We start from the raw sequence: 26877 nt of genomic DNA on the forward strand, positions 1-26877 counted from the left end.
GAGTAAGCATAATAGAAGAGAGAAAATTTGGCTGGAAATACTTTCCTACTGGTAAATGTGGCTCTAGGGGTCAAATGGGTGGCCTGACATAGCTGGTTGGTGACATCAGGTTGGCCTCCCTTAGCTAGAATCTGTTCTGACTGGTGTCTCTGTGCTTTAGATTACTGTTTGACTTACTTTAAATTATCACTGGCTTGATTTTAGATTTTATTTCAATCGTAGATTTTTTAAACTCAATTTTATATCTTTGTTGTTTCTTGAGCTGTTTAAAAACTAATGTTGCTCTTAGGTAACATTCCCTAGAATATTAGGCTAAAAGTTGAATGTGACTCAACATTTCATGAAGGCTAGTCTTCTAAATTAACACTGAAAATTTCTGAAGATGTGTCTCCTAGTTTCCTAGTTACTTAACCTAAATTATAACCCCTTTCACTCCAAACACAACTCTGAGATGGGTCTTCTAACACCCTGGGTTTACTTGTTTCTAATTTGGAGTAATAGAGCTGTTAAGATCTCTTAAAAACAACAACAACAAAAAAGACAATATACGGTATTTGACCCTGGTGCTACGCAAATAATGGCTTCCCAAAGTTGTCTTCCTAGTCCTTAGAAGCTGTGTACATGTTGTTATGTTAAATGGTTAAAGAGAACTAAAGTGGCATATGGCATTAAGATTGCTAGTGTGTTAACTTGGAGATAGGGAGATTGTCCTGCATTATTCTGATGGGTCCAGTATAATCACAAGAGTTCTAATAGGTGGAAGAAGGAAACAGAAGAAGTCAAATTGGGCTGGCCATTCCTAGCTTTAAAGGTACGAGGAAGGCCATGAGCCAAAGAATGTGGGAAGCCATCAGAAGCTAGAAAGAGCCAAGGAAAGGATTTTGCCCTAGAGACCCCAAACTAGGAATTCAGCTCCACTGACAACTTGATTTTAGTGCAGTGAGACCTACATCAGACTTAATAGTTCTATAGGTTTTAAGATAAAAACTTTTTTTTAAGGCACTAAGTTAGTGGTAATTTGTTCTAGGAAAAATAGGAAATAACTAGTATCCTTCTATATTACTATTGGGCTATATGAAGGACTGCTCATATTCTAGATACCAGGCATTTATAATTATCCTAGAAAACTTAATAGCATATTTCTACTTTGCTATCAAAAGCAACTGTGCTCATTCTCAAAGAGAATGATTATTTCTTGCCTATATAAAGTTGGGCATAATTTGTTTTACTATTGAATGATTATATCCACCTGCATTTTTGTGATCATATATACATATATAGTGTGTTTATTCATTCATATATATATACACATATATATGTAATTGTATATATACTATATATAGGAAATATTATAAAAGTATATTTTGGAATAATTTACTACACATTTTTGATATTGAGCTCAATCCTTATAGCTTATATATCTGAGTACCCTAACATAATTCTTGGCAAAGGGTAGATGGTAACAAGGAGAACATATTTGAACGTTCTTGTTTGAATGACTTAGAGGTTATGACATTAGCACTGTAGGGAATGACAGACAGTCATTTCCTATTTGGTTTGTCAGGGAACACTATTCTTTTGTCTGCCATAACTGTCAGTACTGGCCATTGGCTTTCAACTTGTGGAATCAAATTATAGACAAAGTATGGTTATCATTACAGAAGGGAATGTAAATGTTTTCAACTTTGATAATGTAAAAGTAAAGGTAGAGATGACGGATATTGAAAGTAAAAGGGCAGAAGGAGAGAAGAGTAGGAACTGTGATGTCCTCTTTTACTCTGAGGAGTGGAGAGATTCAGTCTTCAGGTGATAGAAATAAAAATAGAAGTTTTTCATTAAAGATAAAGGTAGCCATTCAAGGAAATATGTTTGAATAAAAATATTGGGAGAGGGAAGGATGGGAAAGTTTGGGGGACCCTAAATACACTTCATTGACATCATGATATCAAAGTCAAAAGATGATTTCTGAAGTCAAAGAGTTAAGACTGTGCAAATGCTTATTTAGAGAGGAGTTAACATTCAAATAGACTAAAACAGATGCCTAAACGTTGCTTCTGGAAAATACAATGGGCCACAATTTTTACAATCAAAGTAACTCTTACACATGATTTATTTTTTTTAAAGATTTTATTTATTTATTTATTTGAGAGAATGAGACACAAGAGGGGAGGGGAAGATGGAGAGGGACAAGCAGACTCCCCGCTGAGCAGGGAGCTGGGATCTGGGGCTTCAGTCTGGGATGTGGGATCATGACCTGAGCCAAAGGCAGATGCTTAACCAACTGAGCCACCCAGGCGCCGCTTGCATATAGTTTAAAGCAGAAGTTGGCAACCTTTTTTTTTGGTAAAGGGCCAGATACTAAGTATTTTTATCTTTGTGGGCTGTATGATCTCGATCACAGCTATTTACTTCTGCCATTGTCGTGTGAAAGCAGCATGGCTGCATTTCACTAAGCTAAATTTACAAAAATAGATGATGGGAGGATTTGGCCTGTGGGCCATAGTTTGCCCATTTCTAGTTTGAAAAGTCACATAGTGCTACAAGGCCCATAACTAAAAACAGTGACTTGTTGACACTCCCACCATTAAGCTTCTAAGAAGCACCTACTCGCAATCCCTTAGCTGTCTTTTTAAGTATTTAGCTCTGTAATTGTAAATAACTTGTAAATCAAGGGATAGCAGTGTGCTTTTATTTGTAGATAAAAACTTACTACTAGCCCTTTATTCATCAATCTGTTTACATCCTATTAGGGTACTTGAAAATTATAACTTTCTTATACCTTCTTCACTTTTTATCCCCCATAGTTGTCCAGAGTTGTTGGAATTTTTGGTTAACCCAATATTCAGTGTTTTCACTACAGTAACCATACAGATATTGTTTACTCTTGAGCCAGTAATTATGATTACTTCCTGTGTTGTGCAATCATTTGTTTTCCTGGAGCTAATCTATTTTATTTAGTCTTCTTTGAGTCTCATGCTTTCTTTTCTCTCCTAATAGTTGTATAAAATGACTCCGTAGTGCCAATTTCTTGAGATTTAAAACTATCATAAGATCTAACATTTTTGTATGCTTCCTTGATGACATTGCTGGAGCTCTTCATTGTTCTGATCCTATCAAGATCACTTGCCTCCTGAACTCCTGCCTGACTATGATATTAATTGCTATCACTGTTTTTTTGGTGGGAATTCCTTTCCCATATCTTCTCTGGTGGGTCCTGTTGTTTCTTATATCCCTCATTTTGGAGGCACACATTCCCCTAATGGCCTATGAGGAGTGGCTGGGGAGGAAGGCTGATTGTAAACATCACTACTTGCTTTCTGGGTTGGATAGGGTAGCTTGGTTCAAATGCTCTGAACAGGGAGTACTGGAGCTCTGTTTTCCTGCTTCCTTACCTGTACTTTGTGTTCCTTTTAGTTTCACCAGCAATCCATCTATAGCATTTGGGAGAAATGGCCCTGTTGTCAGAGAAACAAGGTTAGTAGTGGTGGGTAATAGTATCCCAAAACTGTCAGAGACAGCTAATCCTTCACCATTCCTATTACTGCCCTACTGAAAAGAAGTTTCATAAACACTGAGTGGGAATAAAGTTGATGAGGTCTTTGTTTCTCTTAGAGCTGCACAGGAGAAACCCTGCCAGCTAGTACCTCTTCTGATGTAAATTAAAATTTTCTTTTCTACGTCGTAATTTCCTCAGTGATGGAGCATAAAACTTTGTGTTTGGGTAAAGATCCAGAGACCATAGTGGTTACCTGTGGAATGCTTTAAACCTCCTTTATTCATACATATACATAAAGATACACACACAACTAACAGTATCTGTCAAAGCTATTCTTTGGAATTACCTTACACAGATGCCAGCGTCATAGTGGCAAGAATGTTAGGATTTAATTGGCTGCGTTAAGTAAAGTTTGGATTGTATGAGTTTGCATTCTCAAAGTCCTATTAAAATTCATTTTGTAGCAAAATACTTTCTAGGGTTTTATAATAAATTTAAAAAAATATATAGCTTATCCTTCTCTTTGGGGACATGACTGCTTCCATTCTTTGGCTGTAGGCTTTGCATTCCTTTGGACCACACAGGCTTCTAAAACCTTGGCATCCAGGTCTTTGGACTATAAAATTTCACTGAAAACAATTAACGGAAAGCAGGATTAAAAAAATCAGCTGTTTTCTTTAAAATTGTTTTGAAATGTGATTTCAGCATTACTAAATTAGTAATGGTTTAATGTTTTGTAAGTGTTTCATACTGAGAAACTTTTGAAATAGATGTATGAATTAAATACAAGTGCGATTTTTGCTAATTTCAGACATTAACATTGATTTTCCCGATAGAACGTTGATTTTAAGATTATAATGTATTTAATCCTAAAGATTTAAATAAGGCTTATGCTTTTATACATTTAACACTTAGATCCATAGGAAAAGGAGATTTCCACAGTCTCGTAAAGAGAGTGTGCTGTGAAGGTGTAGATAGTAGATTTGAAAATAATTAAAAATTGCCCTTCATTGAAAAGAAATAACTTAGGTATCTGGACTTTTTTTTCTATCTCTAAGTTTAGGTTAATTCCAGAATGAAAAATGAACCTTTAAAGTCCTTTACACAAAACTGCTGAGATTATGGTTACCTCATAAAGCTGAATGAAAAATGACATGAGGTGATTAACATTCTTTTAAAATATTTTGTTGATAATATGAATTAGAAAGTGAAGTATATGCCTTGATGCTTAATTTTTTTCCCTCTGCTTGTAAAGGAGAATTTTTGTAGTATCATCAGAATTTGGATTCTGAATAAAATTGAAAATTTATCCTGGAATTGTTGGTACTTTTATACTGAGACTATTTTTGTTGAAGATAATGTATCACAAACCAGCCACAACCTTCTTTATGGCTTAATCTTTGTGTATTGTGTTGTCTCCTTCACCTCCAATAAGATGGGAGAGCTGGTCTAGATGGTCTGTGAGCCAGTGAATTCCTCTGAGTTTTTTTAACTTAACAGATTTACTAGTCAAGGATTGAAAACCCCACATTTGGGGTAAGAGTGGGAAGGACTTGTTTTAGAATGAGAAATTAGCCATTTATATGTAAGTAATATAAAATTCTCACGCTTTTATTTTGTTCCTCTATCAGAGTAATTCTGCTACTTTGGATGTAGAAGACCCTTTTTCTTAAAGACTTTATAAATTTGTGAATTGTCAGGTTACAAAGCAAGACACAAGAATAATTGATAGATTGAGAAATGTAAAATTTGGCGTTTTGCTCAGACTTTCTGTTTGGAGTTGCATAGTAATTGTGGAATTACACTAAACTTCTGAAAACTTATTTTTATTTCTTAACTGAATTGCAGTTGACACACAAGGTTACATTAGTTTCAGGTGTACAACATAGTGATTCAACAACTCAATACGTTATGCCCCCAAGTGTAGCTCCCATCTGTCACCATACTATGCTACTATTAACACCATTAACTATATTCCTTACTGGAGAACATTATTATGATAAAGCAGAGATTTCTTCTTGTGAGAAGTTTTCTAACTTTAGGTTCAAAGCCCAAAGGAGCTTTGAGGCTCTAGCTGTTGTAGGTTTCAGAGTTGGAAGGGCTCTTTAGGATCACACAATTCTTATCCTATAACCTCCTTGAGAGATGGCTCAAGAAACTTGACTCCTTACAGGAATGAAGAACTCACTATTTCACCATACAGCCCACTCCATTCTTACATAGCTCTTTCTGAAAGATCTTTCTTATGCTGTGATTCAGTATACCTCTCTATTGTTTATGTAACTCTTACAGAGCCATACAGAGCAAGCTAGATCTTTCCTGTGCATGACAGCCTTTTAATTGGGGTGGGACTCTGATATAGTCATTTAACTTTTAGAAATTCACCTATAAAAGTTCAACCAAAGAAAAACAGGGGTTTAAGAATTTGAGTAGTGTAGCTAATTCGACTTACATGAGCCATGAGCATGTATTGCAGAGGAAACCCAAAATGACTCTGCTACTACCTCTCGTCTCAATTCCCTTATGTTTATTGTAGTGTGAGTCTGTCTCTGGCCTGAGTATGGTTTTAAGTATTTAAGATAAGCATTTTTCACAGAATGTTGTCTCCAACATAATCCACGCACTTTAGCTGGTACTTAGCTAAAAATGCAGTAATTTGCCTGTCCTGGTTGAAAAGCAAGTCGTGTTGGACTAGAGAGAGACTTCGTCTCCGATATGCTGTCTCCCTGATGGATTATCAGGGATGATCTTAATAAGAGATCTTTGTCTTTGATAGCTTGAAGAGCTCAGTGCCCTATAAACTGTGGTTCTACTATGTTTGAAATGGCAAACATGTTTTTCTCTGTGTTCTCTAGTTTAAACAAAAGTAAATCATGCCTTACCACCAGTGAGCTGGCCTAACTCCATCCCCATATTGATGTTCTCTCATTTGTTAATGATCTTCTCTTAAATTTTGAAAAAAATACTTTAAGTGTGGGTGATCACTTGGCATAGGAGGAGATTATTACTTACTCTGTTCTGGACACAATACTATTATCATAGCCAGAGATGTTGGTAACATTTTTAACATATTTGTCACACTGTTGACTCATTGAAGCCTGTGGTTTCATTAAATCTCTTCTCTGGATCTTGCAAGTTTCGAATAATTGATGGTCAGTGAGCTACATTTTCTGTTGGTTGGTTAACTGGGCCTCCCTTTCTTCTGGGACTTCTACATTCCTTTCTTTCATTTGCCTAAATATTTGTCCTTATACTTCTAAGGAAACTTGTAGACAGCTTTTTAGTGGTCTTCATTTACTTAACTGTAGAAATGGTCATGTGTAAAGGGAAAATACGCATTTCAGTTGAAAGAAGAAATCACATTTTTTTGAAGCAGAAAGTTCTTATTTTTATGTGGTGGTTATTTTTTTGAGAGAAAGCATGCACAGGAGCCTGGGGTGGTGGTGCTGGGAGGGGCAGAGGGAGAGAGAGAATCTTAAGTAGTTTTCATGCCTACCACAGAGCCCCATGAAGGGCTCAGTCCCACAATCTTGAGATCATGACCTGAGGTGAAGTCAAGAGTTGGACTTTATTTTTTTTTTAAGATTGTATTTATTTATTTATTTATTTATTTATTTATTTATTTATTTATTTATTTATTTATTTATTCATTCATTCATTCATTCATTCATTCATTCATTCATGAGAGACATGGAGAAGCAGGCTCCCTACAGGGAGCCTGATGTGGAACTCCAATACAGGACCCCAGGATCATGCCCTGAGCCAAAGGCGGATGCTCAACCACTGAGCCACCAGGCATCCCAAGAGTTGGACGTTTAACTGATTGAGCCACCCAAGAACCCCTTTATGTTAAACATTTTTAAAGTATAACATACCTACAGAAAAGTACACAAATAAATGCAGCCAGCACACACATCAAGAAATAGAACATTACTCCAGAAGCCCCATTGTGTTCCTTGTACTCATGACCCTTTCCCTCTCAAGGGGTGAATAGTTTCTTTACTTCTAACATTGTGAATTAATTCTGTTTTTGAGCTTATTCATGGAATCAGAATATGTACTTTTTTGTATTTGGCTCTTTTTTGATCAGTGTTATGCTTTGAGATTCACAGTGTTATGTCATGAGATTGCTAAAATACTTGTGAATTGATGGTGACCATTCTCAAGTGTGTCCATTGTGATCATCATCTATTTTTTATCCTTTCTTTCCTCCCTTATTCATTTGGTGAATAATCTTAGTTGATTTTTTAATTTTAAACTACTCTTGCATTAAGGGAATAAATCCCTCTTGCTCATGATGTATCTTCCTTTATACATATATCACTGAATTTCGATTTATATGTTTTATATAAGATGTTTGCTTATGTATCCATATGAAAATTTTTATAAATTTTAAACTTTTTGGTAATATCCTTGTAAGGTGTTCATGTTATGTTGTCATCATAAAAAGGGGGATGGGAACATTTTTCTCTTCTAATTTTGAGAAGTGTATGTATGCGATTGACACTCTTTCTACCTTAAAATAGGAAGATACTTTCTATGAACTGATCTGAATCTGATTCTTCATGGGAAAGTTTTAAAATTTAATTGTCTTTGTAGTTTTCTATTTTTTGTCAGTTTTGGTAAGCTATATTTTTCAAAGAATTTGTTCATTGTCAATTTTATAGGTCTGAATATTTACCAAGTCTTTTTAATATCTGTAAGAACTATGATGGTATTGCTTGCCTTTTTCCTTGATAGTGGAAATTATTTTTTTTCTGATCAGTTTTACTAGGTATTTGTCAATTTTATCAAGCCTATCATAGAACCAACTTTGTTCTGTTTTTTGCTCTTTATTCCCTTCCTTTTGTGTTTTGATTTGACTTGCTATTCTTTTTTCTAGCTTCTTGAAGTTAGCTTTTCTTTTTTGCTGATATTTGCACTTAAGGCCATAAATTTGCCATTAAGCACTGCTTTAGCTGCATCCCATAATTTTTTTAGTTTTAATTATTGTAAGTTAAAAACTATTTTCTAATTTCCTTTATTTTTGATATATAGATTATTCAGAAATGTATTTCCTAATTTCCAATAGCCAGCATTTTCTAGATATCTTTCCAGAATTGATTTGGCTTTGGTCAGAGAATATATTCTGAAAGGCTCCAGACTTTTGAAGTTGGTTATAAATTACACACATACTTGTAGAGAATGTATTTTCTAGTATCTTGGGGGTACAGAATAATGTATGTATAGAATATAAATAAGGTCAGTTCATTAATTGTGTTGGTCAGGTGATTTATATCTTTGTTTCCTATCAAAAGTCTCGCTGATTTTTTTTTCAAGTTTTTATTTAAATTTCAGTTAACCTGCAGTGTAATATTAGTTCCAGATGTAGAATTTAGTGATTCATCACTTACATACAACACCCACTGCTCATCACAACAAATGCCCTCTTCAATACCCATCACTCATTACCCCATCCTCCCCCCAGTCTTCTCTCCGGTAACCCTTAGTTCTCGATGGTTAGGTGGATTGCTTTATTCACTTACTTATTTTTAAATCTGTCCATCTTGGCAATATATGTTGAAATTATGTTATCAGGTACATAGGTTTAGGATTGTTTTCTTAATATTGGATTGACCCTTTTGTCATCATGAAATGTTCCCCTTTACTGTTAGTAATGTTTCTTAGTCTCCCTCATCTGATGTTGGTATGGCTATCTCAAGTTTCTTTTGGTAGGATCATAGATTTTTATGCTAGGAGTAAATTTATAGATGGACTGATTCACCATTATAAATTGAGGCTTATAATTCTGTTAACTTACTGGGTATTACTTTCAACCCAGCATTTAAAAAACCTTGGTGCCATTCTAGTTCTCGAGTTCCTCATAAACATACTTGATTAAATGGCATCAACTCATGTTTCTCTCATACCCTTTTCTCAAATTTCCATTGGTTAATCTTTTTCAGGAAGTTGGAGGAGTGGTCTAAGTCAGGAACAGCTCATAATCTCAGTATTTATTACTGCCTTTTCTGGTTAATTCTATCCTTTCAGGGGTCAGTGCTGCTCTGCTAAGCTTTGCTCAGGCATCATTTTCAGGAACTGTTTTCTCCCTACACTGTGTGTGGTTGGTTATTCAGAGACTCTTACCCCAAACAGTCTCTAGACCAGTTCTGATAACTATCTCCTTTCAGGGTGCAAATCTGGGGCATCTAATTCTCTTTTGGTCCAGAGTGGACAGAAGAATAACCACAGAGGATTATGATAGTAGTTAAAATGTGCATGGATGGAAAACTTCATAATCCTCTATGTAATTTCTGATGCCCTAGGTTTCCTGTATGCTCTTGGCAGGAAGATATTTTTCCATTGCCTCTACAACCTTTAATTCCATGATTGTGAGAAATTATATTCTGAGCTTCTTTCACCTGTAAAATACTGGACACACTTAGGGAAAGATTTTGGGCCTTCTATTATTGCCCTGTTGTGTCCTCTACACTTGGGCTTGCATATGCTGCATTGTGCAGAAGGCTAGAGAGCCTCCATGTTTACTATTGATGAAGCAGTTGAGGCCCAGAGTAATGGGGACTTGCCAGGATAAATATACTTAGTAGCAACTGAGGTGGATCTGATTCCCTGCCTTATTCTTAGGTACTTGTGATTCTTGTTAATTTTTAAAGTTTAGAATACAGACACACACACTTTTTTTCTGTGCTAAAAAAGAACATCTTGGCTCTGCTATTTTATTAAGCATCTAACTTTGGGTAAGTCAGTTCACCTACCCATGCCTTTCTTTTCTTGTCTGTAAAATGGACTTGTAACTATTTCATGAGGCTCTTTGAGGTTAAACAAGCTAATCATATAAAAATCACAGTACCTATACCATTTGGCCTATAGTAACCCCTGAAGTTATCTGCTATGATGATGATGATGATCAATGATCAAAATGGTCCAATCTCATTTTATGGATATATTCCACCAAAATCAGTTAGGATTATTTTTATGAAAGCATAAAGTCATCAAGAAGCCAGTTGCATAACTGAGCTCTGTAAGTGGCCAACACTGATAAACACAGCTCTCTTCCAACCTTGGCTATTCTTTTGTAGTGCTTCCCTCACTTTTGAGCTTAGCTGTCCTTGCAGGCTATTTTTTCTCTTTATGGACAAGAAGCATTTTGCTTAGAAATATCCATATTTTCCTTCTTTTGATTATTGACATAATCTTAGTGCTTGGTAGTCAATAACACTTTAGCCTCTGGCTTACCAGGCTACCTCTCCCAATACTGCAGGTGGAAAATTATTGTTCTTCGGAACTCTGGCCAGTGGAGATTTTCTAAGATAATAGGGTCAAATTTCATGTCATCTACTCATAGTGAAGGACATTTATTGCTGCTAACATCAATGCTTCTTTGGAACAGTTTCTACATTGATCATTATAAATTCTCTGTAAAACTGTCTTATTTCCATAATGCCTATGTTTTTGTTCCCTTTTCCAATTTATCCTTGTGGCTATTTTTAAGTTTAAAATTCCAGTAGTGTTTAAGTTAACTGTGTGTTATTTAAAAATTTGTGAAAAGATACTATCAGAAATAGAGGAAACAATATGTTATTTTTCAATACTTTAAGAAACTAGGAGTGTAAGTCATAAGATATATTGTATAGCACCTTTACTAGAGATATTTTCAAAATAATTTAAGTTTTACATATTACAGATATTTGTACAAAAGAAAGGTAACTTAATGTCACGATCCTAAATAAAAAAAACCCCTTAAACTTTTCCAAGTGACTAATTGTGTGAAACAAAACACATATGTGAACATCTTTTCATGTTTGATCAGTTTTATTCCTGGTGGTAATAAAACTAAGTAAATTAAATGCAAAATCTTGACTGCAAGGTAATGGTTGAAGTTTTTACATACATAAAGGAGTCAGAGTAAATTTATGGTCCTATAATGGCTGTCGGCTGCTAATATTGTATGTATATTCTTATAGTGATCTGTAGCGCCATGGCCAAAATACCAGAGGGACAAGATCACAGTTGGTACGTGCTGTGTTTGTTGATTTACCTCCCTTGGGCATGTAAAATATTAACTGAGACTACTTTGATATAGCTTGTCTGTTTTTGTTCAGGGTTGAATATGTGCTCATCATTAGTCTACTCTTTTCTGGAGCCTATAAAATGGCACTATCCATGTGAGACTGTGATGTTAGAATTGCAAACCATCTGTTTATTTTCTGGTACCATGTATTTCACTTAAAATTTCTTTTTGGATTGAGTTTATGATTCTAAAAAGTTTAAAATAAGTTTATTATTTGATTTAGTTCTGTAAGACTTTTAAGTTCTGTACTCCTTTGAATCACAATTAGACAATTAGACAAATGTTGTAGTGCCAACTCCCAGGTCTTATTTTCCAGAAGGTCTTAGATCCTGCAAGTATGTATGATAGCAGAACGCTTAGTGACTTAACAGCTCCATAGTGCTGCCACCTGTCTGCTCCTCCCTTTGTTACTGATCAGACCCTGCCCCCTGTTACCTCCTGAGTTTTCCTCTTTTAAATCAGTCTTTGGTTTGCTCCTCTCTGTTCTTACCTCGAGGCAGGAGAATAGGCACACTTTAACTTCCACAGCAGTGTGGGGGGTAGTTGTTTACCTCAGTCTTAGATGATAAAATCTGGTTTTACAAACTGAGCATGAGAAAAAAGCAGACAACTTAATAGATGTCTGCTTTTAAGTAATTGAATATATATATAAAAAAGCAAACTCTTTAGAATACATCACCTTTTACAAACAATGGTTAGAATCACCAGATTTCATCTCTAGTGCTGTAGAATATCAAAAACTAACTCTATGGATGTTAATAGAAATTAATTAAATTGAACTCTGTTTGTAAGAAGGCAATTTTTCGAGGAAAACGTAATACCCTGTAGATTTCAATTAGAAGTCCTGGGTATATTTGGAAATAATACGTTGCCTGTGGCATGGCCACAGCCAAAAGACTGAATTCCCAAAGATTACTGAGGGAGTTGTCTCTTTTCTGTATGGTCCAATGACTGTTACATAGTGCTTTGTCTACCCTAATATTCTCCTTATTTAGAATCTAGTCTATTGTACTTAGCTTACCTTTTTATAGCACAATCATCTTGAATTAGTAAAGGTCTGTGATTAAAGAATCTGATTGATGGGTGTGCTGTGCTTTTTTTTTTACCTGGTTATACAGTGTCTGCTCATATCTTTGTGATCTCTCTAGGCAAGAGAATCAGGTAGTTAAAGTTTCCTGATCATTAGTGTTTCCACCTGTAAGTCTATTATTAGAAGCAAAGAAATTTCTTTCATTTTACATGGAATAGCTCTTCAGATACTCTATAGAAAACAATTTTGAAATGTCAAAGGCCTAGCTAAGGAGAATTTCTTTGGATTTTTTAAGCCTATGACTTTACCAAGTCAGATTACTGAAAAGCTATGTAGTTGGGCCACATTTCAGTAGCCCTTTGCATGGATGTTTTAAAAGCATTACTTTAATAATAGGTCCTTGCCTTTTATTGGGGGACAGGTAAGGAAGAGCCTGCGTGACAATCATTTCTATTAGTTTTTGTAAAATTGCACTTGAATTCTGTGGGCTGTGTTAGTTCTTATCCTTTATAAAGATTCTTATGGTAAAGGCTTAGCACTTTCTCCGAGAAGAATTTCCCTCTCTTCTTGTAAACTGGTGCACATTTTATTGTGTGCTTTATATGCAGCTAGAAAAGTTCCCACTTTGAGAAGCTTTCTAAGAGTCAGCCAAATTGATGATAGCTTGGGAATTCTGATAAAGTTGCTAATATTTTTCTTCATTCATTGGTTCATGTTTTTGTCTCATTATTCTGATTGACCTTCATATCTTTACTGGAAGTAGGCAATACATATGTAACAATGAGCTACATCATTTAATTCTGAGTTCTAACATCAGAGTATGTAGTGACATATCAAATTGAGGAAATAATTGTTTTCCTTAAGCCTTATATTCCTCAGCAGGGTTTTAAAATAGTACTTGGAAATCTACTAAATCCCTATTTCAGGTCACTGAACTCCACGTTCAGTTCCAAACACAGTTTAAGTCTATGCTGTGTGGAGCTCTTGCTCTATAAGTCATCTGAAATCTTGGAGTTGAGGACATGCATGGAGTGTGGAGATTTAGAAAGATGAAGAGGTCAGGGGTTACCCCATCCCATTGATAGATTCTAAAGTGACAAGGATTGCCATCAAAGATTTCTGCCTTTTGACACCCCCCTGCCCCCCACCTACAGCTTTGGGACTCTGTTTGAATTGCTAATCCCATTTCAAAGAGTACCCTCAAGAAGATCGGTTTTCCCCCACAAGTATTGTTGGGATTTGAAGTTATAAAACATCTCTTGAATATGCTTTTCAAATCTGTGGCACTTTATCTTTGCATTGCAATTTACCTTCCAGGATAATTGATGAAGTACTATCTTTAAGTATTTATCTGAAATAGGATAAAAATGTGAAAAGTTTTATCGAGATAGAGGTAACATTTATTTGTGATGTTCACACATTTCATTCATTACTAGAACATATCTTTAATGAGTCCACTTAGTTTTTAAATTAAAATGTATTTTTAAAAAAGTTTGCGTCATGACACTTGTCGATTGTTGTGCCGTAGGATCCTGGCTACTGGGTGAAGATTCATCACTTAGAATACACAGATGGAGGGATCCTGGATCCAGATGATGTTTTGGCAGATGTCGTGGAAGACAAAGATAAGGTAGGTGACTCATACTCTTCCCCTTTGTTTGCCTCTGCAAATAAAGGAAGCTGTATGCTTCCTAGAGATTGAAATCCTTAACAAACTCCTGTGTCAATTATTATTAAAAGATACCATCTGTTCAGGTTTTACCTGAACAGCCCATAAATCAATGTACTTCATCAGATGTTTGGAAAAACTTTGTCAAGGTTTAGGAATCTGTTCATGGTGGCCTAATTAGCAGACACTTCATTCCCAAGAGCTCCTGATGCGTCTCAGTAAATTAGTGTCAGGCTCCAAGGCTGTTGGAGTTCTCATTGCCATTGGTGGCTCTGGGGTTTATTCTTGGCCCTTGCTAAATATTCAACTCCATGCCTGTGATTTGAATGTGTTTCAAAATAGAATACAAGTGGGAGAAAAGTCTTTTGAGGAACTATGGTGAAGGTTTTTTCTTTTTCTTTTTCAAAGTAGCAGGCAAACAAGGGTCTTTCATGATAGTCTTTGTTTTCATTGCTAAAGTTAAAAAAAAATGAAAACAAACAAAAAACCCACTAAATTGAATATTCCAAGAAGTTAGAACACAGTCTGCCAACTACTTGGGAATAATCCCATGGCAAATATCTTATTTTAATAAGATTTTTCTTCTGTTGGTAAACTGGGAAAAGGTGTGAGAGAAAATTTCAGCAGCCATACGCTGAATTTTTGCTTTTGAGACGTGTTGTTGTTTTACTGCTTCTGTGTTGGGCTCCTCTCCTCAATGGTTCATGTGTCCTCTGGAATTGGACTATGGCTATTCCTGAGGGATCCTTGCTTCAGAGTTTCTTTTCCTGTGCATCTTTAGTACTGTTTGTACTAGGCTAATTTATTTGTGTATACATGTTTCTCTTTTTCACTTTTCTGTACTCTCAGGGGGGTGCGTGTGTGTGTATGTGTGTGTGAACCAACTGCCTTAGAATATGAGTAAGTGATTTATTGAACTCAGGTAAAATTTACGTGTTTCCTTTTCTGTAAGATCTTTTTTGGACTGTTCAAATTTACGTTTGCCTTTGTAGACCTTCTATCCATTTATTTTCCCTGTTTTCTGTTGGAACTCAGCCCTGGTTTGCTGATTTGCTTTGTTTTATCATTACTCATTTCATAAGGGACGTATTTCCCTAAATAGATTGTAAGTTCTAGATGACATGGACCAGAAGATTTTTATTTCCTTTACGTTCCTCTTATTAATAATATCTGGTAGAGTCTCTTACCCAAACTTGATTCTCGAAGAACACTTACTAAATTAATGAGTGAAAAAGAAAGGTTTACTCTCTGTAGTTGACTCCTGCTCTACATAATTCTGATGCAGACTTCCTGTTTATTGCTGGGTCTCCTGGTAAATAATGACATATTATTTACATTGGTAACTTTACTGGAGGACTTTCACTTCTGGATTTCTGTTTCACTTTCTGCTTTTCTATAGCCATCTTCTCATTTTGAAATAGTTTGGCATTCGGTCTGTTTGTTAATGAAGAAGGTCTTCCCTTCTAAGATTTCACTGATGCCCAGTGTATTAAAACACCAAAAAGTTAGGCAGGGCCAGAAGAAAATGTCTCACCCCAGCCTTATCCAACGCCTAATCACAGGAAGGATGTTTCCATGAACAGTGCTTAGGGAAATCATTTGTCCTACAGAGCTCTTCTGTTTAGAGAATTTTTTAACTATCCTGGGAGTGCCCTTTTAACTATAATCCATCTACTAGACACAGAAACAGCTTTTATTATATGTAATCTCGGTTTTAAAGGGACTTCACTGCTACTGAATCAGGTAAAAATATGAGGTAGACTGTTAAAACCCTAGCAAAGGATTAGTGCTGTTTGGGTGCAGGTCTACCCATCCCCTTAATGCACTTTCATGTGAAGTACATGGAGCCTAATTGGTATTGTACTACGGAACAGACAAGAATGTACACTTTGGATATTGCTGGAAAAAAGTAGTGCTCCCATTCTCCCTTTTAAAAAATAAGGTAGGTGAAAAAGAGAGCATCACTTTTGTTTTTCTTGATATTGTCTCTACAATATTAAGATATTCTTATAGTTTATGTGTCTACTGTGGAAAGAGGTTCTGGCAGACTTTGTTTTGCCTTACTTATTTCTAAGTTTAAGAAGTGATTAGAAGTTTGGGGGTCCCTGGGTGGCTCAGCGGTTTAGCGCCAGCCTTCAGCCCAGGGCATGATCCTGGAGACCCAGGATCGAGTCCCACATCAGGTTCCATGCATGGAGCCTGCTTCTCCCTCTGCCTGTGTCTCTGCCTCTCTCGGTGTGTGTCTCTCATGAATAAATAAATAAAAATTTTTAAAAAAGTGCTACTTCTAAATATTTAGTGATACATCAAATTCACCCAAGATCCTTTGAGACAATGTTAAGCTTAGATAAAATTTCAATTCACCTATTTTCAAATTGGCTATCTTATAATCTCTTGCATTTAGAATATAGCATTCAAGCCGAAAGAAGCATGGATGGATGTACCTAAGCCTTGGCCAGTGCCCACTTACCTCAATTCCCTAGGAAAGCCTCTCACTACAGGTGGAAATGGCAATTAGGAGCCTTTGATGACTTAGCTGGAAAGGAGGAAGCAGGAGAATTGGAAATTTAGAATGAGAAAGCAGTGCAGACTGACGCCATTTACCAGTGTAAGGAAGAACCGTCCAGTACACTTCTGCAAAGACTGAAATTAGAGATCATGTGGTATTTTCCTTACAGTCACACAGTTTTCTAAAAAAGGGCCTTCAAAACTTCTGGTACCAGAAGTGGTTTGCCTTTGGTCTTAGCTCCATCATTCCTTGGGCCAACACTGTGTGTGGTTATATTGGTACCTCTTTGCGATGTTTATTGTTCTGTTTTGCCTTGCTTTCCCAGTAGAGCCCCTTCACAGGGGAGCTGAATTTTCTTACCATGTTACACTATTTCTATCCTAGATTTTGTCAAAATATTACTGGAGTAGCTTTGGAATTTTGCATCTTACAATAATTAATATTTGTGTAAAATGTTATAGCGGGATTTAATTATCCAGTTGCAACAATCACTCTTAAAAATTCTCCAGTTTTATGTATCTGTTTGATTCAAGTTCTTTGGGACAAATACCAAAAAATTTACAGCTTTACGCTGATGCCTTTTCTCTGGCTGCCCAAGGCTCCCGACATAGTTCACCCAATAGCAACTACTTAACATTTTATGGAGCAGTAACAGTGGCCCAGAATGTCCTTGGCAATTATATATTCTATTTTACTTTAGAGCAACCCTGCAGGCAGGAGCTACTTATTATCCCTATTTTTAATTTCTGAGAATAGCCCCAGAAATAGTGACTTGCTGAAGATCCCGCAGATTGTAAGTGGCAGAATCAGACTAGAACTTAAATTTCCAGATTCCTTTGTTCTTCTACAATGTGCCAAGCAGCGTGTTGGTGTTTGTATCTATGATTACTAATTGTGAGAACTCATGAATCTGCTTTTACATAGCTCGCACTATTGTTAAGAAAAGGTTGGTAATAGAACTATAGAGTATGACAAAGTTACTTTGAATCAGGGTATCACAGCTATATAAATTTCACTCTCTTTGCCTGAAGCCTGTACCTAATTTATTGTAAAGGTGTTTTCCCTGTGGTGTTGTCCCTTTCATCCCTTTCTCCATGTCCTAGATTACTCCTTTGAGGACTTTGTAGACTACACTTATCTAACAAATATATGCTGTTTTGTAGGAAAATATATTCTGTATTTTAGTAATTTTCAGAGGGATTGCTGAACGTGCACAAATTATATGCTGTGCTGTCTGCAGTAGGCAGAGTAATAGCCTCTAAAGATCTCTAATCCTAATGCCCAGAACCAGTGAGATGTATGTTACATGGGAAAAAGGGTCTTTGCAAATGTGATTAAAGATGTTAACACAGGGGAGATTATTCTGGATTATTTGGATGGGCCAGGTGTAATACAAGGGTCCTTATAAAGGAGAGGAGAATGGTATGATACAATGTGAAAAGAGTTGAATGTCCAATGTTGAATTTAAAAATGAAGCCAGGGGCACCAGACTGGCTCAGTCAGTAGAGCCTGTGACTCTTGATCTTAGAGTTCTAAGTCAAGCCCCATGTTGGGTTGTAGAGATTACTTAAAAATAATAAAATCTTGGGGATCCCTGGGTGGCTCAGCAGTTTCGCGCCTGCCTTTGGCCCAGGGCGCGATCCTGGAGTCCTGGGATCGAGTCCTGCGTTGGGCTCCCAACATGGAGCCTGCTTCTCCCTCTGCCTGTGTCTCTGCCTCTCTCTCTCTCTCTCTCTGTGTCTATCATAAATAAATAAAAAATAAATCTTAAAAAAAATTGTAAAATCTTAAAGGGGAGCAAAAGAATGCAGGCAACTTCTAGAAGCCAGAAAAATAAAGGAATGGGTTCTCCTATAGAGCTTCCATAGGGAGTTCAGCCCTGTTGACTTCTTGACTTAAGCCCACTGAGACCTATTTCAGACTTTTTACCTCTAGAATTAGAAGATAAATTTGTGTTGCTTGAAGATTCATGTTTATGGTAACTTGTTATAACATCAATGGAACATTAATACCATGTTTCTTATCCTATTTTTAAACTTCTAAAATGGTGATGTTTTGACAAGTTGGGCTTTAAGATTTTGTAGGACAAGGAACATGGCTTATGTTTCAGATTAGCTGATCACACTGTACATTCTTCCCAAAGTACATCACAAATTGAATCTCCGTTCATTGGGTGAGTCCTCGCTCTTTAGGATTTGACTGTCATGCTGTTGCTTGTGTAGAAATAATTTCAGGGTCACATTGGAGCTATGTAAGAGCTCACTTATCAGTTTCTCATTGTAATATGTAATGACTCTAAGAAGTCTAAGGATTAACATTTAACAAAACCACTGCAAAGGTTAGCATTAGCTGACATTTTTTTGAGTGTGAGAACCTGAGTATTGAACTTCTTAAATGATTGTTTTCCTTGCTATTATTTCTTGTTTGTACAAGGCAATTGCAATATAATACTGAAATACAGCAGTGTATAACTTATTATGTAAATTGAATTACTGCCATGGTTTTACCAAAAGTATATATATAAAAGTAAAATTTTATTCTGTGGTAAAGTGCAAGGAAAGAATGTTTCCATCTTTGACTAAATTTTGACTATCATAGGGGTTAATTTTGGAGAAATGCTCAGATCTCTTGGAATCTAGTGATGGTGAGTTAGCCTCCGGGATCACTTGTGATATCTGGTCCTCAAATATTAAAGTTTCATTTCAGTTTCATCCTTTATTAGCTATGTGTCCTTGGGTAAGTTTCATCTCTATTAGTGTTAACTTGCCCATTTGTAAAATGGATATGATGTTAGTCTTTACTGTATTAGTGTCTGAAAACTATTACTTTTTAGTATAGTATGGTCTATAGTAAATGCTCAAATGTTAGCTGTTAAATATTGTGATAGTGTCATTAGTGTATTTTTTACATGTGCATTTTGATTTAACCGCTAAATGTTCTAAATTTAAGTATTAAAATATCAAAGGCTAGAGTACATTCTGTTTTTAAATGTTATTAATTTTTTTGGTAAAATTTGGAAGTCATTAAATTGTGTAATAGTTTTATGGGAAGATACTCTATTATGACAAAACATTTGGATTTGTGTATTATTGAGAAATCAAAATGCCAGCATGACTAACTTTAACTTTAAAACAGGAATCCTTTTCTCAGAACAAAGTGCTTGGTAATAGAAGCAGCATTCAGGGATCCAGTGTGGCTTTGACATGGAGACTGTTTTGCACACTGAACTAGTGACCTAAAACCAGACTCTGTCCTTAGGCCCAGGTCGCTCTCTGAGCACGCTCTGTTGCCCCCTAGTGGAATCCACAGCTACCTGGAGAGCAGCTTACGGGAGATTCTCCGTCAAAGTGATGGTGATGGGCTCTGTTTCATTCTCAATTTTACTGTATTTTTAGTACAGCTCAGACTACATTGTGGAGAGTAAAACCAGACTGTATATTTCAACCAGTGGTGATTATTTCTTCATGGTTCTCAACCACACCAATATTTACCTTCTCATTTGTAAGTCATCTTAAGAAGGCTTGAACCAAAATCGTTGCATTTATAAAACTCCCTTTCATTTAAACTTCTTTTCATCTTCCTATTGACAGCTGGAAGGGTGAATGGCCGGTTGTGATGAAGTATGTACCTTCCTCAGTATGTACTTGGACAATTTATGCAGTTTATTGTGGTTTTCTGTAGGTAGGGGATGCCTAATTAGGTTAGAATCCTTAAAAAAGAAAAAAGATAGGTCTTGCATTAATTACCTCATTTTGAGTCATTTTGTCAGTGAGCCTCCCATTTTAAAGGGAAACACCTATTTTAAGCCCTTGGTTTTTTTTTTTTTTAAACAATCAGAATATAGTGTGTTGGGGTTTTTTTCCTTCTAAAGTTTTTCTTTAGTTCATGGGTGCTGAAGTTTTGAAACCATATTTTAGAGGAAGTTTGCAGAATGTTTCAGAAGCTAAAGCAAAAGCCCCTAAAGACTACCTTGGCCAAGAAATTCCATCTCAAACTTTCTAAGGATAGATATTCTATGCTTATTGAATTACAAAATTACAGAGTCATAGAACCAGAAGAGACCTCAGCAGTCATGTGGCCTAAACCCATTCTCTTGCAAAAAATATCTGAACCGGGAGGCATAAAGGTCTCCATATTTCCAGCTAATATCTTTTCTGAGTCCGTTTCTGCATTTCCTCCCTAGAATGCTGGTAACATCTGGTGTGTTTTAAAACCACTCCATTTCCCTCCCTCCAAATTGGCTTCCTCCATTTGGCTTCCTGATTTCTATTGGTAGGAATATCTTCTAGTCTTCTTGGTTTGAACTTGCCATCATTTAAAAAATTTAGTTAGTAAATCCAATTTATTCTTTTTGTTTTAACCCATCTCGTGTGTCTGCTCCTCTCTCTGTGTTCCCACAGCTACCAAATTTAAATCCATAAAATCTCAGGCAGGGTTATTTAATTGATAAGGAACTGGTGGTCTTGCCTTTAGCGTCCCCCTTGTCTCCCCTATTCTGTGCAATGAGTTCTAAGCAGACTGGCTAAGAACTTGGATTCTTGACAGGCAGAGTCACTTCATTTCTTGGCTCTGCTATCGGTGTGGCTTTGGGCAAGTTACTTAATCTCTTTGTCCTTAGTTTCCTCTTGGGAAATTGGAGCTGCAAAGTGTACTAATTTTACAAGTTAATACATATAAAGTATTTAGGAGAGTCCTGTCCTGTAGTAAGTCATCAATGAGTGTTAGGTGCTATTATAATTAATATACTACTATTTTGTGTATAATAAACTATTTCTGGGAGCTTCTGGGTAGCTCAGTTCGTTAAACATCTGCCTTTGGCTCAAGTCATGTTCCCAGGGTCCCCAAAATGGACTCCCTTGCCAGTGGGGATCCTGCTTCTCCTCCTCCCTCTCCCTCTGCCTCCCCTGCTATGCTCTGTCTCTTGCTCTCTGAAATAAATCTTAAAAACAAAACTCTATCCCTACACTATAATATACTACTATTACTAATGTAGTACTGGTTAAATCCTACCATTACTTTCATTATATACTGAATCCAGCCCAAAATTCACAACCAAACATTATATTCAGCATCTTCAGAATGTCCCCAAACCATCTTTCTTAAACCTCAACAGTAATGAATCTGCTATCCTGACTATTCTCTTATGTACCATGTACTTTCTACCTTCAGAGCTTTCTTTGTTTCACTTGTCTAGTGTGTCCTTGTCCCTACTTCCTACCTTATTGAAGATTTATTCTGTAAGTGACCCTTGAACGACATGGATCCACTTGTACGTAGATTTTTTTGGATAAATACAGTATAGTGACTGTAAGTATGTTTTCTCTTCCTTGTGATTTTCTTAAAAACATTTTTAAGAAAATGTTTTTCTTAAACATTTCTCTAGCTTGCTTTTTTGTAAGAATATAGTATATATAATGTACCAAATATGTGTTAACCAACTGTGTTGTTGGTAAGGCGTTTAGTCAACAGTAGGCTAGTAGTAGTAAGTTTGAGGGGAGTCAAAGTAACATGGATTTTAGACTGCCTCCATGGTTCAGGGGTCAACTGTCTATGTTAAAAAATGTAAGCTCCCTGAGGAGAGGAGGGAGTCTTTGTTATATTCACTACTCTTTTCCCACTGCCCCTGCCAGTGGGTGGCACTTTATAGCTGTTCAGATAGCTGTGGAGTGGAATAGAGGAATGAATGAATGAATGAATGAATGAATGAATGTATGTTAATGTGTGTATGTTTTTAAATCTTTAATAAGCCATTACCAAATTATACTTTTTTCTGGGTAAATGAGAGAGTGATAAATGATCTCTTACTCTGAAGTGTCATTGGGAAGGTTGAGAGGTTGTATGTAAAAATTAAAAGGAAATTATAAAGTATTATAAACAGGTAAAGAATATATTTCTGCTGCTCATTTATCAATCTTTCAAGATCTAGATCAGCTTATTTTTTTTCCTAGTCAGTGTTTTCAGAACATCCCAACCCTAAGTAAATTCTCTGTGCTCTGTAATTTTAGAGAAATAATTTGGCAGTCTCTTTAAAAATACATACTATTGCTTAGTTACATGTATTAATTGCCATCTTAGAATTCTTAAGGATTTTATGGTTTTGGGCACCTTGTTGGCTTAGTCAGTAGAACCTGTGATTCTTGATCTTGGGGTTGTGACTTCAAGCCCCACATGGGTTGTAGAACTTACTAAAATGAAATAATAAAATAGTAAATACTTAAAACACAAAACAATACAAAAAAAAGTATTTTTATGGTCTAACTTAAGCCTTAATTTTGTTTCCCCAAATGTCTTGTATGCTCCTTTGTGACTGAGATAGCCTTTTATTTTTTTTAAAGATTTTATTTATTTGAGAGAGAGAGAGAAAGAGAGAGAGAGATTGAACAAGAGAGCACAAGCAGGGAGAGGGGCAGAGGGAGAGGGAGAAGCAGATTCCCCTCTGAGGAGGGAGCCCAACACGGGGCTAGATCCCAAAACCTCAGGATCACGACCTGAGCCAAAGGCAGACACTTAACCACATGAGCCACCCAGGTGCCTGCTGAGATAGCCGTTTAAAATAATTTGTAACAACTGAGGTGTTACTTGTGGCTTAGTATTTAATAAACAAATTTGATTTTAGTTAGAGAGCTGGAACTTAAAGATTTCTGATTGTCCTTTATTTCCTTCCACCAAATTATGTTGCCTCTTTGGAATATTTCATTAAGAGGCAGTTTGTGGGCACATTTCAACCTCAAAGAAGCACTCTGGAATCCATGCCTCTGTGACCTTACTGTGGCAAAAACAAGTGGCATTGGGAGGTAGTAACTTGTGTCAAATTCCTTCTCCTGGTCTCTTCTGCATTGGCCACTATAGGGTATGCGCGTGCATAGGTGAGAAAGAGACATACTGTGTGCGGATCTGCGTGTGCAGACTGTGTGTATACTTGTCCTCAGTGTGCTTGCTTGTTGTTCACAGCTGTGATGTGAAGGTTTCACCAGAGGTTGGGGGAAAAAAAGATTTTCAAGTTTGGTGGTGCTGTTAACTTAGGTAGGCATTTGAGTACAGTGAAGAATAAACAGAAGAAAATGTTATATGTGTAAAATTTCAAGTTTGGTTGGAGGGAAAAAGACACTAAAATTTGAGATTACAATAATGCTTCACTTAGAGCAAAAAATGTAATTCTAAAAAAAAGAATCAATGAACGTTTTTACCATTACAGCATGCCTTTAGCCATATGTTATTGGACCCAGTTCTACCAGTGTTCTCTCTCTCATTAGCTTCTTTTGAAGCTATCTATGCCCAAGAGGTATGGGACCATTATTGTTTTTTAAATACATCTATTTTTGACTTATACAACTTACAAATGGCAATTTCATTAAAATACCTGAAATTACACCAAATAGAAAGCTACTTCAGTTATAAAATATCTCCTTTGAAAAATGCAAATGCCTCTTGGTGCTAATTGGGTGTCACAGCGTCATTGCCTAAGTGTATATCAATTCAATCAGATTGCATTCCCCGTACCATCTAGCTAGAACCCGCTTCACTGAAGGAATACTGTAGAGTGTTAGGTGCCAGAGCGTTGGGCTTTGGCAGTTTGAATCCAGGTTTTTCTTACTATTCTAACCTCGCTCAACCTTCATTTTTCTCATTTGTAAAGTCAGATACCCTGTCTCACTGACATCACTGGGTTCATAGGAGGATCAAATGAAATTAAGTATATGGTCAGTCTGAACTGTGATGTGCCAAACAAACAGAGCCCTTTGCTCTTAACTCTTGCAGCAGTGGTCCTGAGGAGTCAGAGCAAACATTTTCTTGTGGTCCAGGAGGGACTTGCTATGGAGGAGGACGCTGAGCCAGTGGGGGAGGGATGTGAGAGACGTTTGGAAGGAAAAAGAGGCTGAGTATGTGGAAAGTATTCTCTTTGTATCCAGTGAGGTGTCCAAGAAAAAAGGGACCTCTTTAACCAGGAAAGAGGGCAGCTGTGAGGGTTGTAGGAAGAGGCATGTTACTGAGGGATTAAATTTATCCCTGGGAATATAATGGCTAGGAAGAAAAGATATCAGACCTTCTACATACAGACAAGCAAGGAAGGAATAAACTATAGTACAAAGACAGTTACCCAGAGCTTTCCAAGATTCTGGAATCTGTTCCCATGTCTGTGTATCTATTTACTAGTTGGTTCTTATTTTTAATGATTGGCAGTAGGCTTCTTAAAATGAAAGGGAACCGTGTGCTTCTTTGAAGAGCGGGGGGTATACTCTGTCTTAGGAGAGATCTTAAAAAATCAGGTAAAACGTTATGGAAAGAAAAGCACCTGAATACCTGAAACTCCATGGTTAGGGAGAAACAAAACAAAACAGTAGGGATATGTCTCAGTACTGACAAGCTTAGGCAACTATTTAGCTGCTTTATTTCAACAAGAGACGGAGCTATTCAACAATTTGATGAGACTAGCCCTGTGTACTCTCTTGGTCAATCTTATATTGGGCAGGTTCTTGCGTTTCCAGGAGCTCAAACTCACTTTATATTCTTAATTAGCTACATTGTGAATCAGATGAACTTCTGTGGAGCTGCTCTTGGAATCAAATTAATGTTTGTAACACTTCTATTGAGGTACTTGTTACGAATTCCTTTACATGTATAGATGCCTTACATTTATAGATAACATTTTTAGTAAATAAGCATTTCCTTAAATTTGGCTTTTAAAAATTGTAGCTTTTTAAAGTCCTGTAAGTATATAATTTTCTGTTAAAAATAAAGTGTACTTCCCCATCATAAATATGGAAACTTCACTTAGAGAATTTTGGCAGGATTACTGAACTGTATATTTACTGCTTTAAGTTTTTAAGTTCTCTTTTTAGCTTCCCTTCTTCTGATGTTATGAATCAATTTTGAAGGATCAAATGACATTTCCTTAACAATAAAAAGACTTTGTGCAGACTTTAAGAGTAGTATAATAGCAAAAGTGCTTGTTCATGTATAATAACTTTATTAGTCTCAATAAAAATGTTGTAAGTGAAACACGTATTTACACAGTATTTAACCATAGGCAGACCAGAAAGACTGCAAAGTAATGATGTGAGGTGATTCTAATAGCCCAATAATCTGAAATATGCAGTTTTATTTATATAAAGAGAAAGTTAAAGAATCTTTTAGTTCTTGATACCAGGGCTGGAACTTGATTTTCTAGACTATTGGCTTAGTGTAGCTGCGGTGTATCAGTTCAGAAAAGAACCTAATATGATGGCATAATGTGGTGATCTAAGTAGCTCACCTATAGATGGAAAATCTTACAAAGCTTTTGGGTAATTATTTAAAATGGAAACACGTAATGTGAAGACTGATCTTGAGTAAAGGACGCAAGGGAACCTGCTAACTATCCTCATGTATTTGAGGGATCATAGAAAAGAATGAATAAACTCATCCGTTATATCCCAAGAAGTTGGCCCTTTTAAGAAGTTCCTCTTAAGGAAGGAAGCACAAAATAGTTCAATATAATGAATAGCCCTTCAGTGAAGCATATGCTGCTGTGTGAAACACAGACTTTCAGTCATTGAGAGAACGTAAGCAAGAGTTGAGCAGACATTTGCCTGGAACTGCTCTTTTAGGTTTGGAGTGTGATCTGACCCACAGTAGGCCAACTATGAGCTTCTTAGGCATGCATTTCAATCTAGAAACACAGGGTTGGCCTGTGTATTGTGCAGATATATTATTATTTGCTTACCCAGCATCGATTCTTCAGTTTTGCTTTCCTAGGTGAGCTCCACATTTGTTCAGGTAACTCCCTTCAACATGCAGCGTGTATGATTTGATCTTGTATTACCACCCACCTGCAAGGATGAGTCTGGGTGGTCTTTCAGCTGTGATCCAGCTCCCTGGAACTGTGATTACTTTGAGAATGGTCATGTGATTTAGTTTGTGCCAACGATGCTCAAAGAGCAGTTAGCTGAAGCCAGCTGGGAAAGCTCTTTCTTTGGTCTTGTGGGAAAACTTCCCTCTGACTTTTAGAGCCTTAGAACAACCATCCAACTTGCAGCATGTGGTAGGTGAAGCCATGTGAGCAGAGCCAGACCCCAGGGAGTCTCTGGGACATGATCCCTGAGGCAGGGGATTTAGTCTGTGC

General features: G+C 36.5%; 1 protein-coding gene across 6 annotated transcripts in view; it reads left to right on the top strand.

The window, feature by feature from the left end:
- The window catches only part of PARD3B (par-3 family cell polarity regulator beta), a 981887-nt gene that overhangs the window by 125890 nt on the left and 829120 nt on the right, over positions 1-26877 (top strand). For all 6 annotated transcript variants that reach the window (XM_041737018.1, XM_041737019.1, XM_041737013.1 and 3 more), the window contains exon 2: positions 14126-14227. In XM_041737018.1, coding sequence (XP_041592952.1) covers positions 14126-14227 — 102 coding nt within the window. The remainder of the gene's footprint in view (positions 1-14125; positions 14228-26877) is intronic.

This window comes from Vulpes lagopus, chromosome 22 (assembly GCF_018345385.1).
Source record: "Vulpes lagopus strain Blue_001 chromosome 22, ASM1834538v1, whole genome shotgun sequence".
NCBI classification, from domain to species: Eukaryota; Metazoa; Chordata; class Mammalia; order Carnivora; family Canidae; genus Vulpes; species Vulpes lagopus.